The 27373-nt window shown below is 41.2% G+C and overlaps 1 protein-coding gene across 1 annotated transcript in view; it reads left to right on the forward strand.

Moving 5' to 3' along the window:
• Positions 1-27373, forward strand: part of PGBD5 (piggyBac transposable element derived 5) — a 70600-nt gene that overhangs the window by 32333 nt on the left and 10894 nt on the right. The window contains exons 3-5 of the mRNA XM_041424401.1: positions 4490-4624; positions 15636-15816; positions 22485-22682. Of these exons, the coding sequence (XP_041280335.1) occupies positions 4490-4624; positions 15636-15816; positions 22485-22682 (514 nt within the window). The remainder of the gene's footprint in view (positions 1-4489; positions 4625-15635; positions 15817-22484; positions 22683-27373) is intronic.

The raw sequence follows: 27373 nt of genomic DNA on the forward strand, positions 1-27373 counted from the left end.
CTATATTTCAGATTTCCTGTTCTCAAAATGATTCTTTAGGAGTTAAGGGTGCTGGTCCCAAATGAGAATCATTCTGTCTTAGAGCTTCTGTGAGAGTGACACAAATTCATAAATATTCAGAGAACGCTGGTCAAGTATAAGACATTGAGCAAGAGAAAGACAGACTGAGGAGCAATAAGAATATTAAGTAGCAAGGTAAATTTCTGATGTCCTGTACCTCTTGGCCAGTTGATCCTTTTGTGATGCCAGATTTTAGGGAGAGTTTGGCAACAGAAAATTATTAAATTTCATTGCTATTTTTAAATTACCTAATGGTAATGGAATGCTGTAAGAACTGATTTCTTGTTTTTTAAGAGAATTGATTGTTGACTGAAGAAATGGGCAGAGGAGCATGGAATCGTGGCTCACTGGAGGTCAGATTTAACCTTTTAATGATGGCAGCAAAGAGCTGTAAAATGTGGATAGGCCAAGCAGGACTTCAAAAATGAGAAGAGAAAGTATCTGTCTGATATACTGGAGAAGAACTATGATACAGAAATAAAGAAAAATTATGTGGTCAGTGTGATGGACTAGGAAAATGGGTTTCCAGCAGCAGTCTGTAGAAGATTGCCTTAGGTTGAGTAAAAGTAAAACTGTTGCAGGATGGTTGAGGGGTTTGGATGTAAACTTGTCTGGGTGGGTGGGTTGTTACTCTAAAACGAGTGCCATTTTAGAGCTCTTACTCAGAAAGCACGGAAAATGCAGGCATTGCCTGGCTGAGGAGATTTTGCAAGTAGGAGGTAAAGACTGACATTCAGATTCACTAGCCAGTGATATCTGCAGCAGAAGGACAGGGACGTCTGCAATGACCAAAAAAGGAAATACAGAGGGGTTCTTAAAGGAAGGGAGATGCTCTTAAATGCAGCGTAGTGGAATCAGAACTGGCAGCTAGATATGCAAGCAGAGATGTCAGACACCAGCAAGAGAATTTAGATTAGACAGAAGGAGCTTTGGAGTAGAGAGGCAGAAGCACAAGCTATTCTTGCAGGAGGAATGACTGACTGTGTATCCAGACACAGTTACCAAGGGGCCTCTGCAACTGGATGGTACCCACAAAAAGCCAGAGACAAGGCACGCTGAAGCAGCTTCTCCATGAGACAGGCTGAAGAGACAGCCTGTGTTGGGGATGGCCATGGAGCTCAGGGGGAGATGTTTCCCGGATATGTTGGGTGATTATCTAAGTATATGGAGTCCAGGAGTTCCAAGTACAAAAGGCTTAGTGATTTGAGGCTTTGTCTACAAGGCTGTTTGGGCTCTGTGAGAGAGGATGGGTGGAATTTTGGTGTGGAAACAGCAAGAGCACTGGAAATAGTATAAAATGGAGAAGAAAGAAAGGCACTCCTGACAGTGGCTGTTTTGCTCTGTTAGTGAAAGACATTGTGAGATGGAGCAATTAATGGAGTCCCATCTTGGAGTCTTGTCTTTGAAACTCTTGGAGTGCAAATACATATTGAGGGGAAACCAAAGAGTGAAAGTTTAGCAGGTAGATCTATCAGAGATAAGGATTACTATAAAGAAGAGGAAGAAAAGAAAATAAAAGAAAGCAGTGTGATGGCAGTGGGGGAGCAGAGCAAGTAGATGAGGATCTTCTAAGATCTGAAGGGAACTGGGAATTTGAGAGAAGAAAATGTGGATGATTTCTATGAAGAAATCCACAAACTATCTTGTATCGTAGGAAGTCAGAATAGGAAGAGGGGAACACTTGGGGAGCAAGAAGAAGATGGTGAAGAGGCGGCCAGGAATACGTGTAGGAGCAATTAAGCCTTAAAGTAGATTTTTATCAAAGAAGATGAGAAGCAGGAAAGAATATGCCATGGAGGCAGTAAGCTCACTCCTGTAAAAGTGTGCGTTGCAGCAACAGCAAGAATGGGGAATAGAGAGGGAGCAAATATAACTTTGCATGGGGATTTGGCAAATAGATGGATTTGAGATTACAAGAAGAGCAAGGAAATTGAGAATACAGGAGGATGACCAAACTAATAGGATGGGCCAGTAGCAACAAGGCTAACTTTTGTCCTAAAAACACCCCATCAGTGCAGGGGCAGGCACAGCCCGTACACTGCCTTGCTTGCAAAGTTCTTTACAGCTGTTGAAGCAGTGGTTTCATGTGGAGGGGTGAAAACTCCTTGTCCCCCACTCTCTGAAGGGGGACAAAGACTCTTATGTCTTTGCAGCGACAGCAGATCTTTACCTAGTCTGTTCACATTTTTATTCCCTCTTCACAAAAGTTGAGCTGGAACTTACCGAGAAATTACTTAATTCAGTACAGAGGAGCAAAGGAGGGAAGGCATGGCTGAGCATGGGCAGGAAAAATAGGAAGATGGAGAGTGGTTTTAAATATTCAGATTTGGTTTCTAGATGTAAGACTGACAGGCCTTACTGTGTCATAGAAGGCAGAAAGAGTGTGAAGGGTAAAGAGCATGCAGTAGAGATGCTGCGAGGAGAGCTGATGCTGTGGTGCAGAGGGAAAGAAGCTGATGACAGAGGGTAGAAGGTGTCCTAAGGTGTTGCTTATACAGCCTTTCCTTTCTGCTGCTCCCCATACTACAGTAGGGGAGATTATAAGAGTGGAACCACACCACTCAATGGGATCTGGGAGGTAAGAGAGCCTTTCCAGAAGCTGAGAAATTCTTAACCATGTATCCGGCCCTATCCCAAGGATCTGCTCCTTTCCCCTGCACTTGAGAAGCTGAAAGGCAAAAGTGAACAAGGGCAAGTTTAATATTTGCAAAATGCTGTTCAAAATCCTCTGAGGCAGAAACAGGAAATGCCCCATACGGCCTTTAGTTAGGAAGGGTTGTGTTCTGTGTGGAGCTTGAGGGAGGAAGATTTAGCTTCAGTGGGGAAGGAGGGCAGCTGCAGCTGGAAGAACAAATAGCTTTGTGTGCAACTCTCCTTGCTCGCATCGGCATATTGGTGTATAATTTGAACATTTTGCAAGAGTGCTTTCAGATGGTCCTGTGACTGTTTCATGAGTCGTTAAGAAGTGGAGTGCGTATAAATGACAGTGTGCAGCCATCACTGCGTGGGGAGGGCACGGGTGCCTATTTTGGGCTGACAGACTGATGTTCAGCAAACATCTTGTGTTCAGGAGGCCAGCAGCTGCTCATCTCTGGTTCTTAACTACTCACCCACCACATCTCTCCTACAAGTGTCACTCCTAGGTTTAGTGCGGCTTTGTTTTGTTCTCATTTCTGCCACTGACTGTACAGATGTGCACAAAAGTAGCACACATGCAGGTGTGGAAAGGCTTTGTTTGAGGGGGGGAGCCTCTGCATACCTGTATCTGAGCCTGTCTCCTGGAGGGATGGTCACTGGAAAAGAACAGACTCGTTTAAATTATAACCCATCTGACTACTTTGCACGTCTTTACAAGGGTATGAATTATGGCCTGCTGGGATTGCTTTCCCTGCATGTACAAGGAGGGGAGCCTGCAGAGACTTGCTCTGATTTAGATGTACGTGTCTGAATTTGGCCAACATGCATCAGCTGAGACCTTTCAACAGTTTGCAACTCTTTGTACATTCACAAGTAGCTTGCTAAACAACTTGCACGTTGTGCACTCGGGTGTGTGTATGTTATGCACAGCTGCCTGTGAGCTGTGGGAGCTACTAGTACTTTTCTATAGGTGAGTTCCACAGTGTGATACCTAGCAGTATCACACTTCAATTTTGCTGCTAAATTAATGGAGAGAAGGGTAACAAACAGTTTTAAGAAACAGGGAACCACTTACATCATTTGAATGCTTCATTTTCACAGGTCTTCATTACTTGCTCCAGTCTGTCTTATCTTTTTCTACTCCTGCCTTTGGTGGTTTATCCTTGCCTCCTTTTGTCAATTTTTTCAGTTCCTGAGGCAAGAGAGACTTCCCTAAAGCTGCTGCTGCTAGGAAAAATATTTTCTGTCTCTTCACCACCTCCTCAAGTGGCAGCAGAAAGCATCTTTTTCTCCCTTAACTTCTCTCTCTTTATTATGTGTTTTCCTTTGCTATAACCAAGGGACATACTTTACAACAAATTGTAGGGGATGTTTGGGTGGAATACATTCTGCCAAACAATATGAAGCTTATGAAGAAGCATGGAGGAGGATGCTGCTAAAAATCCACTCTCCCTGCCCATCCCCTGCATCATTTTGGAGGGATGTTGAACTGTAGTAGATAGTAAGAAGTGAGAGCTGTTCCTTGCAATGTTTGCAAATTATATGTAGAGCAGCTATCCATAATGGGGTGTGCTTGGCCAGGCTTTGGTTTTTGTTGGATGGTAGCATCAAACAGAAATGTGTTTGATTCTTGGTTTGAGGTGCTGCACACAGTGCAAGGGTTGCACTGTGCAAGGGTTGCACTGAAGCACAGTGCAAGGGTTGTATTTCCTTAAAAGCAATTAAAGCACCTTTTTTTAATGAGCATGTATTTTTCCATTTCTTTCCCTGCCTCTTTTCTTGCCACTTGCAGGTACTACATGAGCCCCTGATAGATGAGGATCCTGTTTTCATTGCGACCTGTACGGAGAGGGAGCTGCGCAAGAGGAAAAAGAGGAAATTCAGTCTTTGGGTTCGGCAGTGCTCATCCACTGGTTTCATCTGCCAGGTGGGTTTTACCTCTTCAAATGTCTTCATTCAGTTCCAGCGGGTCTTTAAATTGCAGGACCAAAGGTGACAGTCACTTCTCTTGGTTACCTGGCTGGGGGCTGCAGTCTGAATGAGGCCTCTGACTCCTGCGGATACGAGATGTGATGGACAGTGATGACAAGTTCCTGATGCTCTGTTTGCTATATGATTTAACTGAGAGTTTCTGTCTCTAACACTGTCCATCTGGCTGCCAGCCTTCAGCTAATTACACTGAAATGCAGTTAAAAACTCTGTCTGTTTGTATATCCTAAGTTAATCTAAATGTCTAGGTACTGTGACTTAGGTCATGTTTAATGAGTCAGATTTTTTTCTCTATAACACTGCACCTGTGATAGCCAGTGGTGTCCAATAGACTAAATCAATATTGTACCAAGATGTCAAGTTTTCTGTGAGAAACATATTAGTGGGGGCCCCTATTATACATCTTTTCACACATCTACCTCTCAGTCAAAGAAATAAAATCTAATGTGACTTCAAGGTGAGATGTCAGCTAGAGTGAGAGACATGTTAAAAGGTTTGTTTGTATTGTGTAAGGCATTGGGAACATCTCAAATTCTCAGATTCCCCAATAGCTGATGTATTTTGAGAGCCCTTGAAAAATCTGGTCATTTATTTTGATACATAGAGGTGAGGGGGCAGATGTTTTCCAGTATTTCTCTCTCACAAGAGTTCTTGTGAAAACGTTGCATCCCATGTGTTCCAGAGTGGTGATGCAGAGGTAGGATGTACACGCTGCTTGCTAAGGCTGAATACGTGTCAGAACAGGGCCTGTGGATTTGCTGCAGTTGAACATTGGTTCAGAGCAGGATTTGGCTGGTGATTCATTATGACTGTTTGAGCAGCTGTGCAGGAAAAGAAACTCACTGGGAACGGGGTTTGCATTTTCAGCAATGCTGTTCACTCTGAGAAGAAATTTAGGATCCTACCTCTTCCATTTAGGTTTTAAAGCAGCTATTTTGTCTGACACAAAATAGACTCACCTTGTGAGGCATCCTTGGAAGTTTCTGCTCTCAAAGCTCTTGGAAAGCCATTTGCTATATAGAGGCAGTGTCTTTGATCTCCAAGGAGAGCTTCACCAGTCCTACATGCAGTTTATTACTGAAGCGTATTGGGTACAGCGAGCACAGAGTCTGCTCATCTCTTGCCACACTCCCCCCAGCCAACTGCCACAAAACTAATAAGTCTTCAGGCATGCCAGAGGTTTCAGATTCTGAGCTATAATTATGTTGCACCTCCTGTCCTGTCCACTGAGAGACTAAATTAATGGAATGTCAAATTAAACAGAATAGATGCTCAGCACCACCCTAATCCTCCCACTCCCTTAATGAATTAGATGCTCATGCTTCACTTGCTTCTGGATGACGTCCAGGATTATCTTACCAGCTGCCTTCTGTTTTCATTCCTTGACTTGGCTGTCATTATCAACATGCTGAAATGACTGGGTGAAAGGGACCTTAGGGAACAGTGAAAAAGAATATACCTTCATGCTAAAATGGAAAAACCTGATCTGGGGAGGATGGGAAACTTCAGTTATGATATGATTGAAATGCTATGTTCATTTATATGTCACACTTACAAGCCATTTTGCAGAAACCAAAGCATTTTTGGTGGTTATTTGGTGTATTTAGAGTATTAAAACAGATATTTTGATTTTTTTTCCTGTGTTAAACAAAGACAGAAAATTTATCTAAACCTGAAATAAATCCAATGTTTTCCCCTTCATGTACACACCTTTTCTTCCATCTATTGTGAAGCTGCCATCATGAAGAAAGGACTTCTTGTCTGATAGTTAAGGACTGACTTGTCTAGCACCTGTCAGCTGTTGGAAAAACCTTCAAAATATGCATATTCTGTAATACTGCCTGGGTGAATTCTCTCCCTCACTGCTTCCACATGATGATTGAGATCCTTTTATTCAGGATAAAATAGGACTATAACATGTCCATCAGGATAATTCAGTTTCCAAAATCTGAATAATATGTATCTGTAAAAAGTATGCCCAGACAGAAGAGAGGAGACACCTATATATGACAGGTTTTCAGGGACAAGAGGAAGCTCAAGATGTCTGTGATACTCCTGGCGAAAAACAATGTCCTCCAATCCTGAATTAAGCCTGGTGTTAAAAAAAAAAAAAAATCCGTCTGACAAGACATCTCAGTTTTTCCAGTGTTCTGCTTTTCCTACAGTGGAAAAGATTGGTTGGTTTTTCCTAATGAAAAATGGATATGCCTCATGCTGAGTTACTGTGTAAACTGATTGGCAGCTCACAGGTCATTTGTTAATGTTAGGAGTTTCAGCTGTTTGACTCCTCAAATTCCTGTTCCTGCTTGTTCTTGTGAACAAAACTTTGAATCAAATTTTTGGATATGAGTAAATACTTCTTTTTGATAGCTCATCATTTACTTTTTTATGGAAATGGTATTTGGTTAAAAATCTGAGCGATTCATGGAACAGAAATGGAATAAAGCTCAAGTGCTGCTTGTGGATATAAGAAAGTGCATAGGCTTATATAGTCATAATATAAATTATGTATGAATATTAGACTACTTTTCTGTCTTCTGTACTCCAGATAACTTGACTGCACCCTGACATTAAATTGTTTTAAGATGATTGCACAATTTCAGATTATATCTCTACTTCAGAAAATCTCAAGCAGAGCGTCTTGTTGCAGTGAATAGCTTTGTTGGCTGAGCATCTCTTCACGGTCAGCTGGCCAAGTGGGAACATGCAGGAAGGACACATTATTCAAACAATGTAAATATATGTCTGCCTCAGTTGGGAACATAAACAAAACCTCTCAGAGGGATCAGAAGGGCTCCAGGAGAGCTGACTTTGGCAGAGTAGATGGCAAAACTGCCCTGATACTGTTGCCTTTTTCATCTGCCCTTGACACTGGACATCAAGGTGCCAGCAGCTGCTGTGGGAGAGGGCTTGAGCCTTCTCATTTCTTTCTCTCTAATTCAGGGGGAACAACAAACAGCTTGCAGATCTTCCAGTGTCCCTCTCTGCTCCACTTTCTCTTTGCATTTCTTGTTTCTTTTTAATCTATTTCCCTACATACTACTAAGAACTTCTATTTCCCTACTTACCACTGAGACACTTTTAAAACCAATATTTTAATGTCTTGATTGCAGTTTAAATTATTGAAGTAGCTTAGAAGTCTTTCTTATAGTATTTGCTTAGAGTATATTTAAATAGTAAGTCACACTATTTAAATCAAAACTCCAGCTGTGTCAGGTTTTTTTGTGAGTTCTTATTTCTTTCTTCTTCTCTGAAAATCTGGAACACTTGATTATAAAAATGGTTCATAAATACAATTGGTAGGACTATTTCTCATTTTAGATATAACAATATTGCTCATCAAAAAATGATGAAGAAAATACCCAAATACCTTACCAGGGCCAGTTATTTTCTCCTGGTGGGACATATCATGCTCTCTCTTTGCACTTCTTGTGTGGCTCAAAAGAAATTAACATGGTTATAAGTAATTATTACTAAGTGATGCCTAGTCCTTGCACAGCTCCTCTTGCACAAGGTTTTCTGATCATTTTGCAGGAGAAGGAAGCACAGGATGCTGGTGAACCCCAGCACATGGAGAGCTGGCAGAACAAGGTATTCCTATAGTGCCTCATCCTGAATCACAGACCCATAGCCCAAATGTAATCCTCAGATAGTCCCTGACCCAAAGAGCCATCAATTAACAAGATAAAGGACAGTATGTAGATGGTAGAGAGCACTGTGAAAGGACAGTCAGGCAATATTTATCATTCTGATAGGCAGTAATGGAATTAACTCATAGACATTATTATTTGCTTAAAAAGCTGGTATCACGGTGAGGAAGAAACTACTTTATGGATGTGTATATCCTTTCTTATTCACTGAGATGAATTTTATTTTCTGAGGCTATACTGGAGACTTTTCCCTTCCCACACCTCCTCCCTGCCCTTGACTATATGGGCTGTGCACTTGCTTTTATTCCCTGGCAGAAAATTCTTGCAATAATGCATTTCATTTTCACGAATAACCCTGTGAAATATGTTACTCAGATTTATGAAGTCCTTTAGGTCCTTGTGCTGGGACTGTGAGTTTCCACCTTCCACTGCTTCCCATGAAGTGATGAGTCAGAACAGAGTAAGGAAAAGTACTGAGTCTCTGCATCTTGAGTCACTGTCCTGAAGAAACAGTGATTTGCATGACAGCCATGTTTAAGGGGTGAAACCTGGATCAGGGTAACCCCTGCTGAGAGGGTGAGAAAGGGCTCTCTTCCCAAATAGCAGAAGTCTCAGTGAAGGGAGATGTCTGAGTTTGCTCCACAGATCAGTAGCAGAGCTCTGTGACAGCAAAAAACCCACAAACAATGTAAACACCATGCTTCTATAGTATATACTGTAGTTCACGTCAGACAGGGTAGCTACAGCAAGCTTGAATACTTCATAACCTTATTGATTTTACAGAGTAAGAACTACCAGAATTTAGGGAAACTGAGATTGTGCCCCAAAGAATTTATAATTTCAGAACATGCCACATAACTGCATTCAGTCAATGGGAAAAGGAGGGGTAAATAAATCTGGAGTCAGTTTTGTTTTCAAGGTCAGAGTTGCAGGCGAGTTAGCCATCTGTGCACTTGTTTAATAAACTGCTCAGAAATGTTGGTGTTTCAGCCTATTTAAGTTCTGTTTAGAGATTAGTCTGAGCCCTTGCATTTCTTTAAACAGTGCCCTGATAATTCCTCTATTGCTAGAACAGTTACATCTGGAACACACAGATGTAGCAGCTGCTTTGAGGAGGTTCTCAAGGTCAGGCTTTGTCTGTGAGGGGATCCCAGGAAATCTGATCACCTTTCTTTGTCAGCCACTGGCAACTGGAAAATCCTATCTACTTTCTTCCTCTGGCTCCCACCCAGCTCTGGCTTTTTAATGCATGTGGTTCTGTAATGTCAGCATCTGAGAATCCCGGATCTTAGTCAAAAGTCAATTATCCTCTTGCTCACCAGTGTTAACTGGAAAGGTATTTTTGCAGATGTATGATGGGCCAGTCCTATTCATTTTTTTGGACTTACAATCTTACCATGTTTCTAAATGAATAGGAAACCAAACCTAAATGTGATCTAATGCAAAGATCTCTCACAGCTCACAGTCTTAGTGTCTATTTTCAAGTGTGAATGAAAGTTATTTTTAGTTCCTATCTGAGCTGCTTGGAGTTTATAACAATAAAACTACCTGTATAATTGTGTCCCTTCTGCAGCTCTTCTCAGTGCAACTTTGCTTGGGGAAGGAGACTAAAAGCACCAGTGCGTTCTGTTTTGTGCATTTAATAGGTTTGCCATAGAAATGCTCCTCATGGATCCAATTCCTTTGTGCTGGGTGCAATAAGCAGAACTAAAAAAAAGAATCCCTGCCCTAGAAAATTTAGGATGTAAGTGCAAGAGGCTTAAGCTTCCTATGGCAAATCTCTTTAGTTCAGACACATTTTGGCTGCCCAGAGAACTCTGGAAGCAGGCTGAGTGCAGCAGTATTTCTTGGATAGTGCACATGGCAGAGATCTGGGACTAACACACTGCTAGCTAGGCACCACTATACACCCTACTCTTGGTGAGCCTGCATGAGCCAGGCAGTCATCAGCCTTGTGGCTCCTCCTTGGAAATGGCTGGGTCCTTGATGTCACTGATTTGTCATCACTGGCTTTTGTCTTAAGATTTTACACCCTTTTTGTGTATTTTCCTCCTTGAGCTCCTGTGTGTTATCCTCTTGATAGTTACAGCACTTCTGATAGTTTATACTGCTCTTGCCTTGCGTCACTTACATACGTTCCCACTTACACTTCCTCACTTACACAGCTCCTCACAGCTCATCTGTAATTTTCATAGGAAAACTGAGCCAATGTTGTGCAATTGTGTGGCACTAGAGTGAAGCCTCTGTCATGGACTTGAGCTGGGCTGCCAGTTACACAGAGGGAGTGTGGAAAAGTAGCATTAAGAAGAAGCAGGACCAATGCATTGGTTAGCAATTGCCTTGTGGGGATTGCATCCTTTCTAGAAAAGGTTTAGAAGAGCAAAAGTAAAATGCTCTGCTGAGATGGCAGTGATTTCCAGCCGGGCAGGAGAAGGGCAGCATGGAAAGAGGCAAATGTGGGCTTGTGTGACATTGGATGTTGGATACCTGGCTTCACAGGGCAAGTGCGAGCAAGAGTCACTATACTGACATGGTACAGGAGGAGATCAATGGGGAAACCTAAACCATAAAGGCCTGTCTCCATTTTCCAGCCCCATTTCCTTTTGGTGCTGCAAAGAAGGCTGACATGGTCAAAGCAAAGGGTTAGGCAAGTGATCTGAGGGGTGAAGCACTGTCTGGATGTCAAGATACATTGCGGCAAGGCCAAAGTAAAGAAGGATTATTGCAGTAATTGGGAGGAAAGCCAGGCAGTTCTTAGATATTTGAAAGAATAGGAAATTATTTATGTAGAGCTGTTAGAGAAAATGAATCTACCTGATCTAGATATGGCTGCCTGGGAGAAGGTACAGAGTCAAATCTGTGTTTGTTGATCTATGAGGTGTTGACCCATGGATTGTCAGTCTGCCCATGTAGGCAAGATGTTGTAGTGCCCTGAGTGCCGAAGAAGTAACAAGAAATCATGGAAAGAAAAGCAAAGAACTCTAAGCCATATTGACTTGCACTGTCAACTCTACCAACATCGTTTTGCCAGTCTCACAAAGATCTTTTTAGAAACTTTGAAGAACGTGTGCAGGCAAAACAGATATTTCACTGTAGTACAAAGATGTTCACTGCATCTGTGAGTGTTAATGCAGATTGAAATCATTCAACATAGAATGCAGAGGGAGAAAAGAAGGGGACCAAGCAAAGGGCTTTGTATGGAACAGTAGGAGCTAGCTGGGAACAGGTTGGGAAAACTTTATGTTCTTGCATACAGTTCTTGTTCTTTAGAAAATAGCCTTTAGAGTAGCAGGAAGTGAATGAAGAGAGGCTTGAAAAAATGAGGCTTACTGATCTCAGTAAGAGCAGCACCACTGGTGCCAGAATTTGCTAGACAAGAGCTGTCTGGGAAGAGATCATTAAAGAAGGAGAGAGTATGACCTGCAGCAGATTTAGGATGGAACTGGAAATGAGAATCTCCCAGCAGTGTTGGTAATGGCAACAGTTAAAGCTGAGGTTTAGGATGAGAGCGGAAGACCAACTGAGGCATGATCTAGAAAGTAGTGCTAGGAATGCACAGATGTGGGTGGGCTGTGAAGCCTGTAGAAAAAAATAAAGTTTTTTTTTTCAATAGCTATTGAGGATCGACAAATTACTACTTTACTATCTTGCTTCTACAACTGTCATCTAAAAACATGGCTTTTGTTTTGTAGTTGTTTAGGATGTGCCCTTTGTGAAATATTTTGCACTATATGTCTTTCAAAATCTTCCTTCTGTTTATTACTATCTCTGCCCTTTTTTTTGCTCCCAAATGTCATCGATTTCATTTGAGAATTGTACCCTGGGGTGCTTCAATTATGTATGAAGGTGGAGTATTTGGGATGTGCTATTCACAAGTGCTTTCAATATGCCATTTGAGCTTTAAATATGAGCAGAATCACCAATATTTCAGTTTCTAGGGCATATTTTCTTAAATGTGCAGTCAAGATGTAGCTTATGTTCCTAAGTGTTCAGTTTCTTTACTCAGTTTCTGTGAAACCTTATGAATTTTCCACAAGAAGGTAATGAAAGCATACTGGAAAGTATCTGGTGCAATAGGGCAGCCACAGATAGAGAGAAGGCACAATTGAGCATGTTGCTGTTCTGATACACAACAGATATTCAACAAATATTCAACAAATAATTGAGGAATGAATAGGAAAAGCACTGCGTGTTAAATATCTTCAGCCCATAGTCACCTCCTAAGACAGATGATGTCACATCTGTACAAGTTATCCCAATTGGTGCTGTAGATCAAACGTATCAGTTGCCATTAGAAAAGATGGACAGTGAAAGAGATCTTGCAGATATTCCAGAAGCGCTGCGTGGGCTGTCCTGCACAGAAGCAGAGGATGTTTTCTGCCAGCAGCTCCCATCTGTTATCCAGCAACAGATGGGAGCTGCTGGCAGAAACAGCTCAACAGGCTTCTGTTGAGCCTGTACTTCTGAAGATATTTTGCTGTTGGTGCACATGGAAAGAACACAAAATTCTAATGTCCCAGGACAAACCAGAAGGTTTAGTGAATGGTTTAACAAACATTTTGGGGGAGCAGTTTCTGACTGTGCCTATGAAGGTCTAACAGCCAATTTCTGGAAATGGGTGCTTTTTCTGCAGATTTCTGAGTATTAAATAACACTACTAATGCATTACAGAAAGGCAGGGCGTGCTGTGGGCTTCAGTTGGTAGGATCTTAATGGCTTGAAGAAGAATGAAATAAGTTGGATGAGGGAAAATGAAGGCCATATGGAATCCTAGGCATTTGCAAAGATATTTGAAGCCATGCCTTTGCCAGTTATCTGTACACAGCCACTGTTTCATAGCAGCCTTTATGCCTCCCAACACTGTGCTGCTGTCACCCATCATCCCAATAAAGCTGGGTGTGATAAAGCTTTGAATGATGCTTCTCCAAAACAAGAAATACTGTGCCAAGAAAAAAGGCTGGTTTTGGACAGGTAAGGAAGTGCCCAAGGAGAAAGAATATTTAACATTGGTGGAGGAGTAGGAAAGGTTCAGCAGTGGGCATGGACATTTGAGTAATGGGGACTGGGGAGGTGAACAGAGCAAGGGGATTGAGATTCACAGCCAGATGCACAGGGAGTTTTGCTAATAAAACCTGTGAAGTGTGCAGCATCTTCATATGAAAGCAGTGGTACCTCAGTGGCCAGTTTCATGGTGGGCATGCTCTTGGAAGGAGCTGCTTGCAGACACAAACCAGCCCACAATGAGGGACCAGCTGGTACACCAGCAGTGCCAGAGGACTGTGCCCTTGGAGAGGCAGCACTCTACAAGGAACATGGAGCAAGCATGGAGCAGGAGCGACTCTAAGATTTACTGGACATGGGAAGGTAAGGTGTAAGATACTTTTATAGACTTAGAGAGAGTTCCTGCTTTGTTTTCAGCTCATCTGCTAATGCAAGGTCAAAACTAATCTGTCTGAGTCTTCTGTCTCCACTGCCCTGTCCGTAGATTTTGAGGGTTAGATGTGTGGTCTCTGTGCTGGCATAATAGTAACCTAATCTTAATTTTGTTGCCAATAATCACAAAATACCTTTGCTGTAAGTTTGGAACAATCTGTTCTTTGACATTCCACTGCCTATCTGGAGCCCTGATTAATAACCTAAATGACTTATCATAATTAGCTAGTCCTCAGTCTTAGAACTGGAGAAAGCACAAATTTGACAGCCATCAAAAATGAGTGGAGCAGAATCAGGGAGTCTGCAAACATTGCTGCCTTTGTCCTCATCTGAGAGCTGTTTCTATCAACAAAAGGGGTTTACATTTTTTTTTTAAATAAATGGTGTATTTAAGATTTCCTTTTAATATACACTCTACTTTTTGGAATTAGTGTGCATTTGTTCTTGCACCAACATTGTTTTCAGCATGTCAGTTCCTTCAAATTACAAATTATGTCTAATTTCCCAGAAATTTCATATGTAACACATTCTGTTGAGGTCTGTTCCATGATGCATTAATTGCTAGGGAATATTACACAGAATATCAGTGCTGGGAGATGCACCATCTAAAATAGGGAGAATGTTGTTTAATTGAATTTTGTTCTTCTCTAAGATCATTGAGTTACAAATTACTGGAAGCACTAGTGCAAACATGAGCATTTTTGTTCTCTGAGGATTGCTATGAATTTTCATTTGCAACAGTGTCTGTTGGTAAGAGAAGTAAGCTATACAGAAAAGTAATGATGCATATTTTTCATGGTTGAATTCTCAAACAAATTTAACAAAGTTGTGGATATATCACTCCAAAAATCAGGGCAGAGTTACTTTTCCCTGCCCCTGAATACTGAACAAGTTTCAATTTCTTCTTTGACAGGTAATTCATAAAAGATTTGAGTATTTCAGAGGCAAAGTCATGAAAGCAGGCCCGGGCAAGTTTTTCTGAAAATTTGCATTTGTTTGTTTATTTAAATATTTGCAAGTTCCATGATATTACAGTAGTGTTTGAGTAACAGAGTGCCGTGTTTGCTTCTTCCTGTTTCTCTTTCCAGCAAGTTATTTCTGCTAGCTCTTAGAGCAAGATGAAGGCTGGATGCCTAGTTGGCTTTATTGAGTGTTGAACTGGGGTGAAAGTTGTGCTTCTAAAATACTGTCAGTGAAATAAAATAGAAGGCTTGCGTACAAATGAAGGGTTACACATTTTCTCCGTCTGCATGGTTCAAATTGTTTTGGTGGGTTGCTTCCAAATCCAGATCTATGTAAAGGATCTAAGCGTTAGCACTGTGCCTGGGAAGTTTGATGAGGGTGTTCTGGCTGGTTGGGTGTGCATTTTGCTCATTTATGGAGGTGCACACACACTTGTGTCACAGCCTGATGGTTACTGCAAAATGGGAAATGAATCTGAATATTAATGCAGTAAAGGTAATGGGCCATTTCCTTCTGGTCATCTTACACTGGCTTTTCTTGAAACTGAAGTTCCCATGCTCTCCTTTTGCTGGCAGCAATGAAGCCTATGCAGATTCAGTATAACATGTAATCCCAGTTATGACTGGAGTCTTTTCCCCCAAGCAAACAATCTTCAAACTGCACAACAGTGACAGGAGCCTCAGAAGTGAGGTGAAGTATGCCACATTTATCAGTAGCTGTGCCAGCTAACCTGAATTGGTTTAAAAGCAACAGGCCCTTGAGAGGGACTTTAGCCTTTATAACAAGTGTCTGGTGCCTTCCCAGCTTGTCTCAAGTTGAGCTGTGCAGGTGTCTTGGGAATTGCATCTGCTCCCTCTAGATTCCTTATAATCTTCTGACTTTTCTTACCATTTCTCATTTAAGATTTATGTCCATCTCAAAGAAGGGAGTGGTGCTGATGGGTTGGATGCTTTGAAGAACAAACCACAGCTTCACAGCATGGTGGCCAAAAGCCTTTGTCAGAATGCCTCTGGGAAGAACTACATCATCTTCACAGGCCCAAGCATTACCAGCCTGAATCTCTTTGAAGAATTTGAGAAGCAAGGTGTGTATTGGGTGACTCACTGGGTTTTAATGTCAACTGACCTAGGGGCCTTGTGCCACTGAATTAAAAAAAAAAAATCCAAAAGTCTTCACTGCTATTTCAATTCCTTGTATAGATAAGTTGTTCATGTCTAAGAAAACTTCTCATTCATGAGAGGGTACTATGCAGAAGATTTTCTAAGTTGCTCTTTAAATCTTCCTTCTTAAATCTTCAAAATGAGGATGTAAAAACAATTTTAATAAGGTTATTTAAAGTGCTTGCTTTTGTTCTTTGACTTAGAAATGTGACGTAAAATCTGTTATGTGACCTGGGGGAATTTCCTATCTGCCCTATCTGTGATTTTTCTGTTCCTGTTGTGAAAGATGAAGGATGGGATGAATCCTTAGAGATGTGCCTTAGAATTCTTTTTTGGTTTAATATCTATTTAAGATGTGTTTTCTCTAGAGGGCATTTTATGCCTTTGCAGAAGCTCTAGAAAAGTTTGCTTTTTTCTGTTTTGGGGGATTTTTGCTAGTATCAACATGCCTTGATAGGACAGATTTTAGATTTGAAACATAAAAAAACTCTCCATTAGCAAAAACATACTTATCAGTGGAATGTCCATTGATACAGCTCTCCCAAGCAAGTCTCTTGCTACTGCAAAGAGCGATCACAGGTCATCCTTTCTGTCAAATGCCTCCTCACTCTGAGCATGGAAAAGTCACGTGTTGCTTTGCTTTCAGCGAAGCTGAGGACTTGTGACTCCCCTGCAATTACAGGATCCTGCACTCTTGCCAGTCAGTTCTAAGCATATCACTCTGGTCTCATTCTTCAGTCAGCACAGTCTTTCAGAGTGATGTAGTGCATGGAATAGATCCTTCCCAGCAATGAGGCTGGAGGCTGCCATCATGCATCACAGCTACGAGGCTGTTTGCTGACACACCACTGCTGGCCAAGTTGAGGGGTTTTTGTCATTGCAGAAAATTAAACCCACACAAACCATTATATTAATGAAACGTGGCCCAAAGCAGGGGGAAAGTCTGGAAGCTGAGACAATATGTTCATTCTCATTTAAAATGAGAACATCAGTGAGCTGCACCAGTGCTGTAGTTTAGCACTACAGACTGTGCTGGCACTGAAGGCTGCATCTGTTGAGCTCCATGCAGAACTTAGCTCCTGCATTAAATCAGGCAAGCTGGAAGCTCACTGGCTACAGTGGAATATCTACATACCTCATAAAAGAACCATGGTTTCCCAAATGCTGCGAATAGCCAAATGGGAAAGGAGTAGAGCATATTTATAGTATACTGGAGTTTTTCCTCTGAGTAGAGAGCTGTCTTTGTTAGATGGCTTTTCTCAGCTGATTATAAGCATTGCATTTTTAAGACAACCAAACCAATTATGCAAAATGTGAGTTTAAAAAAATGCAGAAGGTAACACACATGCTCTTTGTACCTAACATGAAATGTTAATGTTTAAATGTAAAGACAAACAGCTTGACTGAGTTCATCCTCTATGCTCAGCTAGAGAAGGATTAAGATGATCTGACATGATCCATTTGGTCAGTAACCCTGGTGAAAAAGATACATGCTACTAAACGAGCTGAATGTTTATTATTTGCAGATAATTCAAATTGTTCACAGAGTTGAATTATTCATAGGCTTTACACTGCACAGATTATTCAAATTAATGGTTTCTAGCAGGTAACAAATTCAGCAATGTCTTTAAAAAACATGTAATTTTTACTTACTATCTGATCAAATATGCTAATGCAACACTAAGATTTCATTTTAGTTCATAATGTGTTATATAGCTTCATGAGACTTTATAATCTGTGACAGCTGCCTCCAAAATTAAATTTCAGATCTGGTACACACTGTCACCTTTCTAGGAGTGAAGCGATGAGGTGGATAGGGGGTGGACACTAAGAGAGCAGGTTTATTGACTTTGAAATATAGCATGACACTCCTACATAAAGAAGATCATGGGGAGAAAAGTGTTTCTGTTTAATAAGACAGTGGGATTGTCTGCATTTGCCATAAGCTACTAGGGGCTAGCTTAGAGGTTTTGCAAGGAAATGTTGAGCTGGAAGGGCTGTGAGACACTGGGAGACGTGAGATGCTTGAGATGTCAAGCTGTGGTGAAGTCAGTAAGAGCCTTGAAGGAGATGGTGCTTATTGACTCTGCTGCAAAGCAGATTGTGTACTGCCAGCACCTGCTGGGATCCTGCTGCATTCGCAGTACATTTGGGGAGAGGCAAGCAAAGAAGTCTGTACTGGACAGAGAGATCTCTCCTGATCTACCACAGAGTCTCCTTCAGCAATGAAGTCAATGTTGGGGTTTTTTGGTGTGTGACTCTTTTTTGGTCTATGACTTCAGCTAAACCTGAACAGAGCGACACCATGACCAGAAAATGTCATGAGAGTCTGTAGAAAAGTATCTATGCTCAGGTACTCTTGACAATTCAAGACTCATTCTTAAACTGATAAATTTACTTTTTTTGTTCAAGAAGATTTCCATTTCTGGGCTAGATCAGGACCAGTGGTAGAAAGATCCCATTGAGAGCCAAAACCAAAAATAAATTGGTATTGATCTTAACTACTTTATTTTATTTGGGGTTTCATGACTATGAACAGAGAAATAGGGAAATATTTAAATAAGTTCGTGCTTGGAAGCCATAAACTCTCTGGGAACATGAAAGTTTTAAGGCAGCTGAAGGCAATTCTGGAAAATCTGGAAAGTCACCCACTAAAACTCTATTAGTTCCTTTCAAAATTCTTGATGGAGAGGACTTGGAGTCTTGGTAACCAGCATGCTGAACCTGATTCAGCAGCATGCCCTGGCAGCCAAGCTGGTCAGCACTGTCCCGGGCTGTGTTAACAGGAGTGTAGCCTGTAGATCAAGGGAGGTGATTATTGCCTCCTACAGTTTTAGATAACATGCCTCCAGTACAAGAATACTCTGTACACAAATATACTCTGCTATGGGGAGGGAACTGTTCTTGTTCAGGTTGAGAAAAGGCTTTGGGGGGATGCAACAGCAGCCTTTTGCTACCCTATCATGAAAATGGAGCAGGCTCTTTACAGTGGTACATTGTGGAAGGACAAAAAAAAAAAAAAAACAGATTTAGGCTGAAACAGAATATGTTCAGACTAGATGAAGGATTTTTCCTGAGGGCAGTGAAGCAGGATGCCCAGACAGGTTGTGCAGTCTCTGTCCTCGGAAGTTTACAAGCCCAGACAAGATAAAGCCTTGAATGGCAGTGTCTGGCTTCAGAGCTCACCTGTCTCTCAGGAGGTGGAACTAGAGACCTCCTGAGTTGTTTTTCAGCCTAAAGTATTCTTTAATCCATAGGACCCTGTGATCCTATTAAAACATTTTGTAAAATCTTAACTATCATTCACTTTTCCTCACCCTAGCCCACACATGCATTATTGTTAAAGACTATAATGCTCTCTCTTTATTGAGAGCCTGTGGTGTAGCACCTTCACTGTACCACAGGAGACAATAGTGTGGCTTGTAATATAAAGGAATGTCAGTGAACATAAATCAAAGACCTATGTGAAGATACCAAGAGCTGAGAAAACTTCAGAAAATAAGATAGCATTTTGATCTTTTCCAAAATCAAAACCTGAATAGACCTTTTTTTTTCAGGGGACATACAAAAAATTTCTTTCACTGGCCTCTGAATAGAACTGGAAACCTGCACTGAAATGCCCCAGATTCTCTGTTCTGTGAGCAGACAGCTGTCACTGCTATTTGCTGTGACATTCATTCATAGTCACATCCCTTGTTCCCTCTCTAAGCATGTCCTTTATAGAGGACAAAACCTGCTAAAGCCATGTGTTCCATGCTTCCCTTAAACATATGATCCCTGAAAGTCTCTTCTGCATGTTCTGAACCAGCAGGAGCAGCTGGCTCTGTTCTGCAGAGGGGCTGGTGTTGGCAAAGCTGCAAGAACTGCAGACTGGTTGACCATGGCTTTCCCACAAGTTTTGCAGGATCCTGCAACTCCAGCACATGGACTAAAGCAAGCTCACTTCTGCTCCCCACAGCAGCCCCACCCTGGTTTCCTAGCTCTGACTTGACCTAGCAGAATGCATTGCTTGCAGAATAAATGATTGCAGAATGTGTATTTTTGCCTGAATTAGCTTGAGCCTGATGGCCTTTGTGAATTGTACTAGTGAAGATGTGGTGAAACAGGCTTCAGCACAAGCTCTCTGGAGGCTGGAGACTCTGGGAATGAGTTTTGGGTGACTATACCACACTTCTTCTTTGCTAAACTGTCTTGGGTGTATTCATTTATATTGCACCTACAGGTTAAGAAGACCAGAGAACAAACTGTTTCCACTGACTCCTGTGTGTGCAGAAAACACCTGTCATGATTCTGGTTTAATTACACACAAAAACGTCATAAAGCCAGATGGGTGTAATTTTTATTGCTTCTATTGCTATAGTAACTGGGTGGTTTTAAAAACCTCTACAGCAGATTAAGGGTTTCATCCATGATGAGAGATGCTAGTAAATCTGCAGAAGTGCTGCCCTTTTCTAGGCTGTGCAGCAGGAAGGCTACACGATGTGCTCCTTAGAGAGAAAATGGTTCTCATTATTCTACAGGAAGAGTGGAACACCTGCTGGAAGTTTTCTGCAGGGTTATTGCTACAATAAAAGGAAAGGCTACAACTAATTATTATGGGATCTCAAAGATGGCTGTTGCTGTTCTGAAGCATTAGCACGATAATGTAGTTATTAGCTTGGTTTTATTCCGTTGCAGCCTCCTGGAAAAAGTATCACATTTCAATGGGTAATTAACTCTGGCCAGCTAAGGAAATTCTTCTCAGGTTTGCTTGTTATCAAAGCAAGAAGATCTTAATATTGGCTGGAAGAAAGTTTTATGTTTAATGTTTGCTTTGTTAATGGCATAGTCTGCAGGTATGTGACCTACACTATTTGGGGACCTCTTAGCAACAGAAGAAATTTTTAAAAAGAAAAATAAAAAATCAAGTTTCCACTGGAAGTGTAGTTCCCTCTATAATGATTGTAAGCCTGTTGTCATCAGGCTTTTCTCATTTTCTTTTGTGGAGGAACTTACAGATTTCCAGGGACTGATTCATTCATTAGAAATAACTGGTGGAGTGCAGGTTTCTCCCTTGAGAATGAAGTTTTCCCATTGCTGTGTTGGTTGACCTTCTTCTCTCATCAGTGTCTTAAATTTCTGCTGGAAGAGCTCTTTGTAGATCTGCCCACAGCAACTGGACCAAGGCATGAGTATATGCAATTAATTTATTAGTATTCCTGTAGTGTCTGTGATCTGTTGAGGGGATGTTCAGCATGCCAATCACTATAGGCAAGGACAAAGGCTGCACTCAAGAGCTTAGGTGCTTCCAGAAAGACAGAGGCAGAAGAGCCACATAAATGGAAATCCAGAGGTAACATGTTTATGGAAACATAAGAGCAGAGGTAACATGTTTAGGGGAAGCCAGACACTGCATTCTGACTTTGTATTTTCACTGTAAGGATATAATGCAAAATTCAGCATGATGAAAAATTTGATCGAGCAGACTTAACTGACAGATGAGCTTTAAACCACCACAAGATGTGCACAGATGTCACCTGCTTCCATGCCCACTGTTTTTTTCTACTCAAATGGGTTAACACAAAACTGAGGGAGACCATGGAAATTTTCATCCAAGATTTCTTTTAGTCAGGGAACAATTTGTCAAGAAAATCTGCTTCTCTTGGACTAACAGAAACAGGCTGTTAGTATTTCACAGCCTAATGAAAAATTCAAGCATTGTTATTAACATTGTTTTCAAGCCTTGTTTGTGCCCACCTGGCTGTATTGAGATGCATTTTGTTGTGTTAGATTTTATTCATTGCCTCTCACATATGAAAAGGCCAAGAAGCTGTGAGCAACAGACTGTGTCTCCTGCAAGAGCCTCTGGTGTCTTTGCAGGACAAGATCAGTGCTTGCTTTAGTGCCCTAAAATCAGTTTTCACAGAAATTTCCATCTTCTCCATCCTTCTGGCATATGCATTTTTTTAAAATCAACCAGTGGTTTCAGTGGTTTTTAGCTGCTTAAGCAGGATTTCCTTAGCAAAGCAGATGATGCAGGTGCAAGGAGTATTGAGCTAAAAATCAAGAATGTGGAAGCACAGTGAAGCAGTAGATTAAACTATTGCAACTAAAAGCATCACAGGAGTCATGTAGGAGAATTTATTTCAGTTAACATATGAGATGCTATAGCTTTCCCTGCCTCTCTGCTCCCTCCAAACTTTATTGTTTCAGTTAAACAACCAAGACTCTCTTGGATCGTAAATTCCAATTTGTCCCATAATGCATATCACCACTGGGGAATTTTTGAGACCAGTTTTAAACATGTTGTAATGTTAAACACAGATTGTAGGTGTTACCACTAGGAAAATACCCTGAATTATTTTTCCTGTTGTTTCATTGTGACAGTGCAGGAGGCCTCAATATATTTCAACAAGAGATCAGGCTTTCTGCACTGGTCTGTAGGACACAAATCTTTGGTATTACGGAAGAAAACCAGCTGGCTGACGTATCTGTTGGACTAGAACGTTGTAGGGCAAGTTCTTTCAGAGGTCTTTCAGGCTTGCTCTGCTGGTTTTGCTCTCTGGGTCCATGCAATGGTTTCCTAATAGGGAATGTGTTTGTTCATGTGCAGAGATTTACTGCTGTGGGTTGCTGAGCACCAGGAAGAGTGACTGCACAGGCCTACCTCCATCCATGCTGAACAATTCTGCAACTCCACAGTCCAGAGGACAGTACAGAATAAGAATGAAGGGAAACATGTCATTGATTTGCTGGTACAATAAAGGGCACTTTCGTTTTCTGACCAATGCCTATTCTCCAGTTCAACAAGGTAAGCAATATTCTTACTTCTCATCTCAAAAGTGCACATGCTTTATGTCACAAGCCAAAGTGAGTCACTGAGATTGATAATAAGCCTGAACAAAGAGCTTGATTGTAACTGATCATACATCCTAGATAAACAGTAGCTGTAGTGATTACTTCCCTTTTGTATCTTCATACAGCTATTCTTTCTTTCCCATGCAGCCTCCTTGCCTGGGCTGGTAGAGGCACTATCCTTTAAGGTATAAAGATTATATCTTTGCTGATGGTCAGAGAAAGGAAGATGATTACTGTATGAGACAATATTCGCCCCATTTGCAAAGCATCTTGTAGGATTGCTGCAGCAGAAAAATTAATAAACGTCAGGAGGTACTTTGAACTCCGAGCAGATCCTACAATTAATTTTTCTTATCTAGTAAAAACTTAGTCACAAACAAGTATCTTTTTTTGCCAGAAGTAGATATGATTAAGGTTTCCTGCTGTATGTTAAACTGATTTTGGCAGTCAGTAAAAAGAAACCAAAACAGATAATTTGGATAGTTCAGATAATTACAGAGAGCTTCTTGCTACTGAAATATTTTTCATTTTGAAAGTATAACATGGTTTGAAGAACATTGGAAAACTTCTTTAAAATGCAGTGACTAAAACTTCTTGAAATTAGTTTTTCAATGAGAAAGTTGTTTCAGTTTCTTAGAATTTTTATAATTCAGATTTATGTGTAGCTGCCAGAGACAAATGAGTATAACATAAGCATTTAAATACAAAGCCACCAATTCAAAGGCATCTTCTACACTAATTTTCTGAATCCCAAGCAACTCTCACATGTGTGTAGAGATTAGAAAAAGCTAAGGCCTAGAATTACTGTATGGTAAGCTGAGAAAGCTAACTTAGTGTGTTGTTCAGTGCCTTGCCTGAAGGCTCATTGCCTTAGCAAAGCATAGCTGATCCCGAGGAATTGTGCTGGGCATCCTAGCAGAGTGAGGACTTGGTGATTCAGATGGACTGATGTCTGAGCACAAATGCTGAAAATATTTGTGAGAAGGAAGTATGACACTTGGACACCCTGCTGAAGCCAGTCTCTGGAGCAATGTATCTCCCATGAGGGACTTTCACCATCAGGATTTGTGCTGTTTTCCTTGTGTTTTTTGCTGGATTTAGATCATTCGGCAGCACTAACTGGACAAGACTTATTGCTGCAAACTACTACTTGTTTTTTATAGACTAGCATGGAACATTTGGTTATAATTCATAAATATTAGGGAAATACTCCGTTTGTAAACATCAGTGTTAACTGCCCTGTTAAAAAGAGGAGCAAAAGCAGACTGTGCTGGCAGCATCCTTTAAAAGCAGGACATGGAGGTGTGAGCTGTTGTGCTTGTGACTGACCTTGGGTCTGTTTTGGCATAGATGGGATTGTAGGTGCTGTGTGTGAGGTATTTATGATTATGACCTTTGTGTGTGATGGACAAGGCTTTCCCAACTCATTGCTCACCAAATGCTGGCTGGGACAGTTGACATAGTTCACTGTGAATCAGAGCAGAAAACAGAGACTGGCTTTTTAGAGTGTGATGCTAGGCAAAGAGTCTCTAGCAGGGACATAGGAACAGATGGAAGCTCGGTGGGAAGGCAAGAGACCAGATTGCTTGCCTCTGATTTAGCATCGCTAAAGTCAGTGCAGCAAAAATAGTTTAAACCAACTCAAGAGAAGCTGGACCACTAGTCTCCTCTAAGGTATGTAAATATAGAGGAGGAAGAGGAGAAATCTATGCTGTTTGAGACAGGCCTGTAGCACAGACATGCTCAGTCTATGTTACATGGGAGAGGAGGTGTTTAAATAGGGTTAAAAGCCACACAGGGTAGTTGCACAGAGCCTGGTGCCAGTGGGATTGATTGTCTGATGATGCACAGTGCATTTGGACTTGGCTGAGTGTAAATGTGTGTGGGCTGGAGGAGACCATGAAGAGAAACCTTAAAAACAGTAGGCAAGAGATGGTCAACAGAACACTTAGGATGAGAAAAGAGGTGGACATAGCTAATAATTAACTACTTATTGCATTTTTAACAAGTCAAGAAGGTAAATCTTGCCTGTACTTGGAGTGCAAATCCCACCCAAGTCAGAGGCACCAGGAGGGCAGTACACTTGTCAGAGCAGATCTATGAATACTATTCTTAGATGCAGCAGCTTATTTATTATGGATGTTTTAAACCAGCATGTCATAATACATCATCTCAGATACTCGAGGATGGATCTAATTCCTTTGGTCTTGCAAACATATCCTGCTTACTCTGGTATCGAGTATGTAGTTTCTGCCTAGAACAAAATCCAGTCAGATTTTTAATTGCTCTTAACTTTTAATTTTTTCCTTGTGCTTGTATTACAGAAGAAGTGAGAATTCAAAATAGATTGGGACCCCCAGAGATTAAAAAGCTAAAGCAGGTCATCTTGCACTGGTCCAAATCTCCCCATCTGTGGAACAAAGCTGCATTTTGGTTTTTCACTCTAGATCTGATGCCCACTTCCCCAGCATCTCCATTATTGTGGTCCAGAAATAAATGCAGGTTTTTTTCTACCTTTCATATGTAGCAGGATGGAGCAGGCAGCAACCTCACTAGCTGCACAGTAGGATGCCCAGAATAACATCTTCGGCAAAAAAATGTTGAACCCAAGATCTTTTTAAGTAGCTTCTTTCTGAGAAGAACTTTCACAGGTGCTCTTCACCAACTAGCTCTACTTAAAAGCTAAAGAGTCAATAACTAAGCATAGAAAACAGAGTTTGGGCCATATATGCAAGGAATAAAGAGCTGCAGATGGCATGTTAGGATCTCAAAAGTGATTTGTGAGAAGATGGGAGATGTTGTGGAGCCATCACAATTGTATAAAGCAGTTGTTTGAGTCTCTGTGTGGTTCTCACTCCAGAAGAAGCTGGAGTGACAGGTGACTGGTGACAGTCCAGTTTCCCGAAAAAATCAGCTTGTGATACTGGCCCAGAATGGGAAAATCTGGGGAAATAAGCATGATGTTAAAAAGCGTGTTTCAGAATGGATAAGCTTAGGGCTTCAACTTGCCATTTCCATGTGTCGTTTGTGAGGCTACAGTCAGGAGGTTGTGTCCAAGTATGGTGAGACTGGGGATGGGGCTGGAGGACCCCAATGGGAAGACATCAATCATCAGACCTTGTACAACGCTGAATGTCGGCAATTCCGATAAAGAACTGTAAGAAATCAAAGTCCTGATAAAAAGTGAGATAGCACTTGGATCATGCAATGCCCCTTCTTCTATACTGTTATGAAATCTCAGGGTTTGACAAGATGGATGCAAGTGCTGGTATTAGTGGGACTCCCATTTTTAAAAAAACATGATTCTAGATAGGCTTAGGATAAGTGTTTTCAGGAAACACACATATGTAAACCTTTGTCTTTTGGCTTGTTTCATTTGAGGTAGTATTTTGTTGCAATATAACATGAAATGAATGGTACTCACTATGCTGAGATGTCCAAGGTAAAAGAAGGCACATCTCTTTCCGGATCTCGATATTTATAGAATTCCAAAAGTGACCATGGATTGGAGGATGAAATTGCTCCCGCTCCAACCACACTGGTCAAACCAACAGTCTATCAATTCTTTCCTCCTCCAGAAAGGAATGCAAAACAATCATTATTTACATTAAAAGTACGTGAGAAACTCCATTACAAAAATGTAAACATCAGAAGGCTTAGAAGAATTTAGAAGAACAGGGCAACAGTATTTCTCAAGCTTTGCTTCACAAGCATACAGCTTAAATATTTAAATTTAAAAGAAAAAAAAGAGTTGAAAGACTGCCAAACCCAAAAGGCAATGCCTTTCTATGGCGACAGGATAGAGGCTGGCAGTCGACACCCTTTCCAGCATGGAAGCAAAGGCAGGCTGTGGCTGCAGTACAGGTGGTGTGTTCCCTGGAGTGCTGCCAGGGATGGGAACACAGCAATGATGTGGGAGGACCAGGAGGGGAAATGGCTCATCGGATGTGCCGATGAGTCAGCTGGCTCAGGACCACGTGCCACAGAGAACTGCAGCTAGGAATGACCAAGCTCTGGCTGTTGTCTTCCCATGGAAGGTGGGCTATGGCTGTGAAACAAGCCTAGCAAAAGCTAAAAATAGTATGCCTATAAAGCTATTTACATTCTCAAAACAGGGGATTATTATGGGGAATATAATAGAAAGTGATAGGGAGTATATCTGCCACTGCAATGCATTCTTTTAAAGATTATGAATACAAAGCAAATGGCAAAGAAAACACAAATTCTCCAGAGGAAGAGAAGGGGAAGAAAGAGAAGAGAGCAAGAGGAGAAAGAAGGTGATATTTTTTTTTTTGTATGACACTTGTACCAGGAACATACTTACCCTTCCCTGACTTGCCCTAATGAGATGGCAAGTGATTTTGCAGCACTAATGCTGGTGGTTTATCAGTTCTTTTTACCTCATGCTAGCCAGATATATGTAGGACTCATTAAAAGAACCAAAAACCACACTACAATAATTACATGAATGTAATGAAGAGTTTTTTTGTTTGATTGGTTTTTCCCCCCACTCCTTGGGCTGCATTTACACCCAGCTTGTGGAGGCAGGGGTGAAAGGAAAGTGTATTGAACAATTCAGAGGTAGTATAACTTTGGACTCTTGAAAAATCAGACTTTAAACATCCCAAATAAATTTCTGCATGG

This window comes from Onychostruthus taczanowskii, unplaced genomic scaffold, assembly GCF_017590055.1.
Source record: "Onychostruthus taczanowskii isolate IOZ18803 unplaced genomic scaffold, ASM1759005v1 scaffold111, whole genome shotgun sequence".
NCBI classification, from domain to species: Eukaryota; Metazoa; Chordata; class Aves; order Passeriformes; family Passeridae; genus Onychostruthus; species Onychostruthus taczanowskii.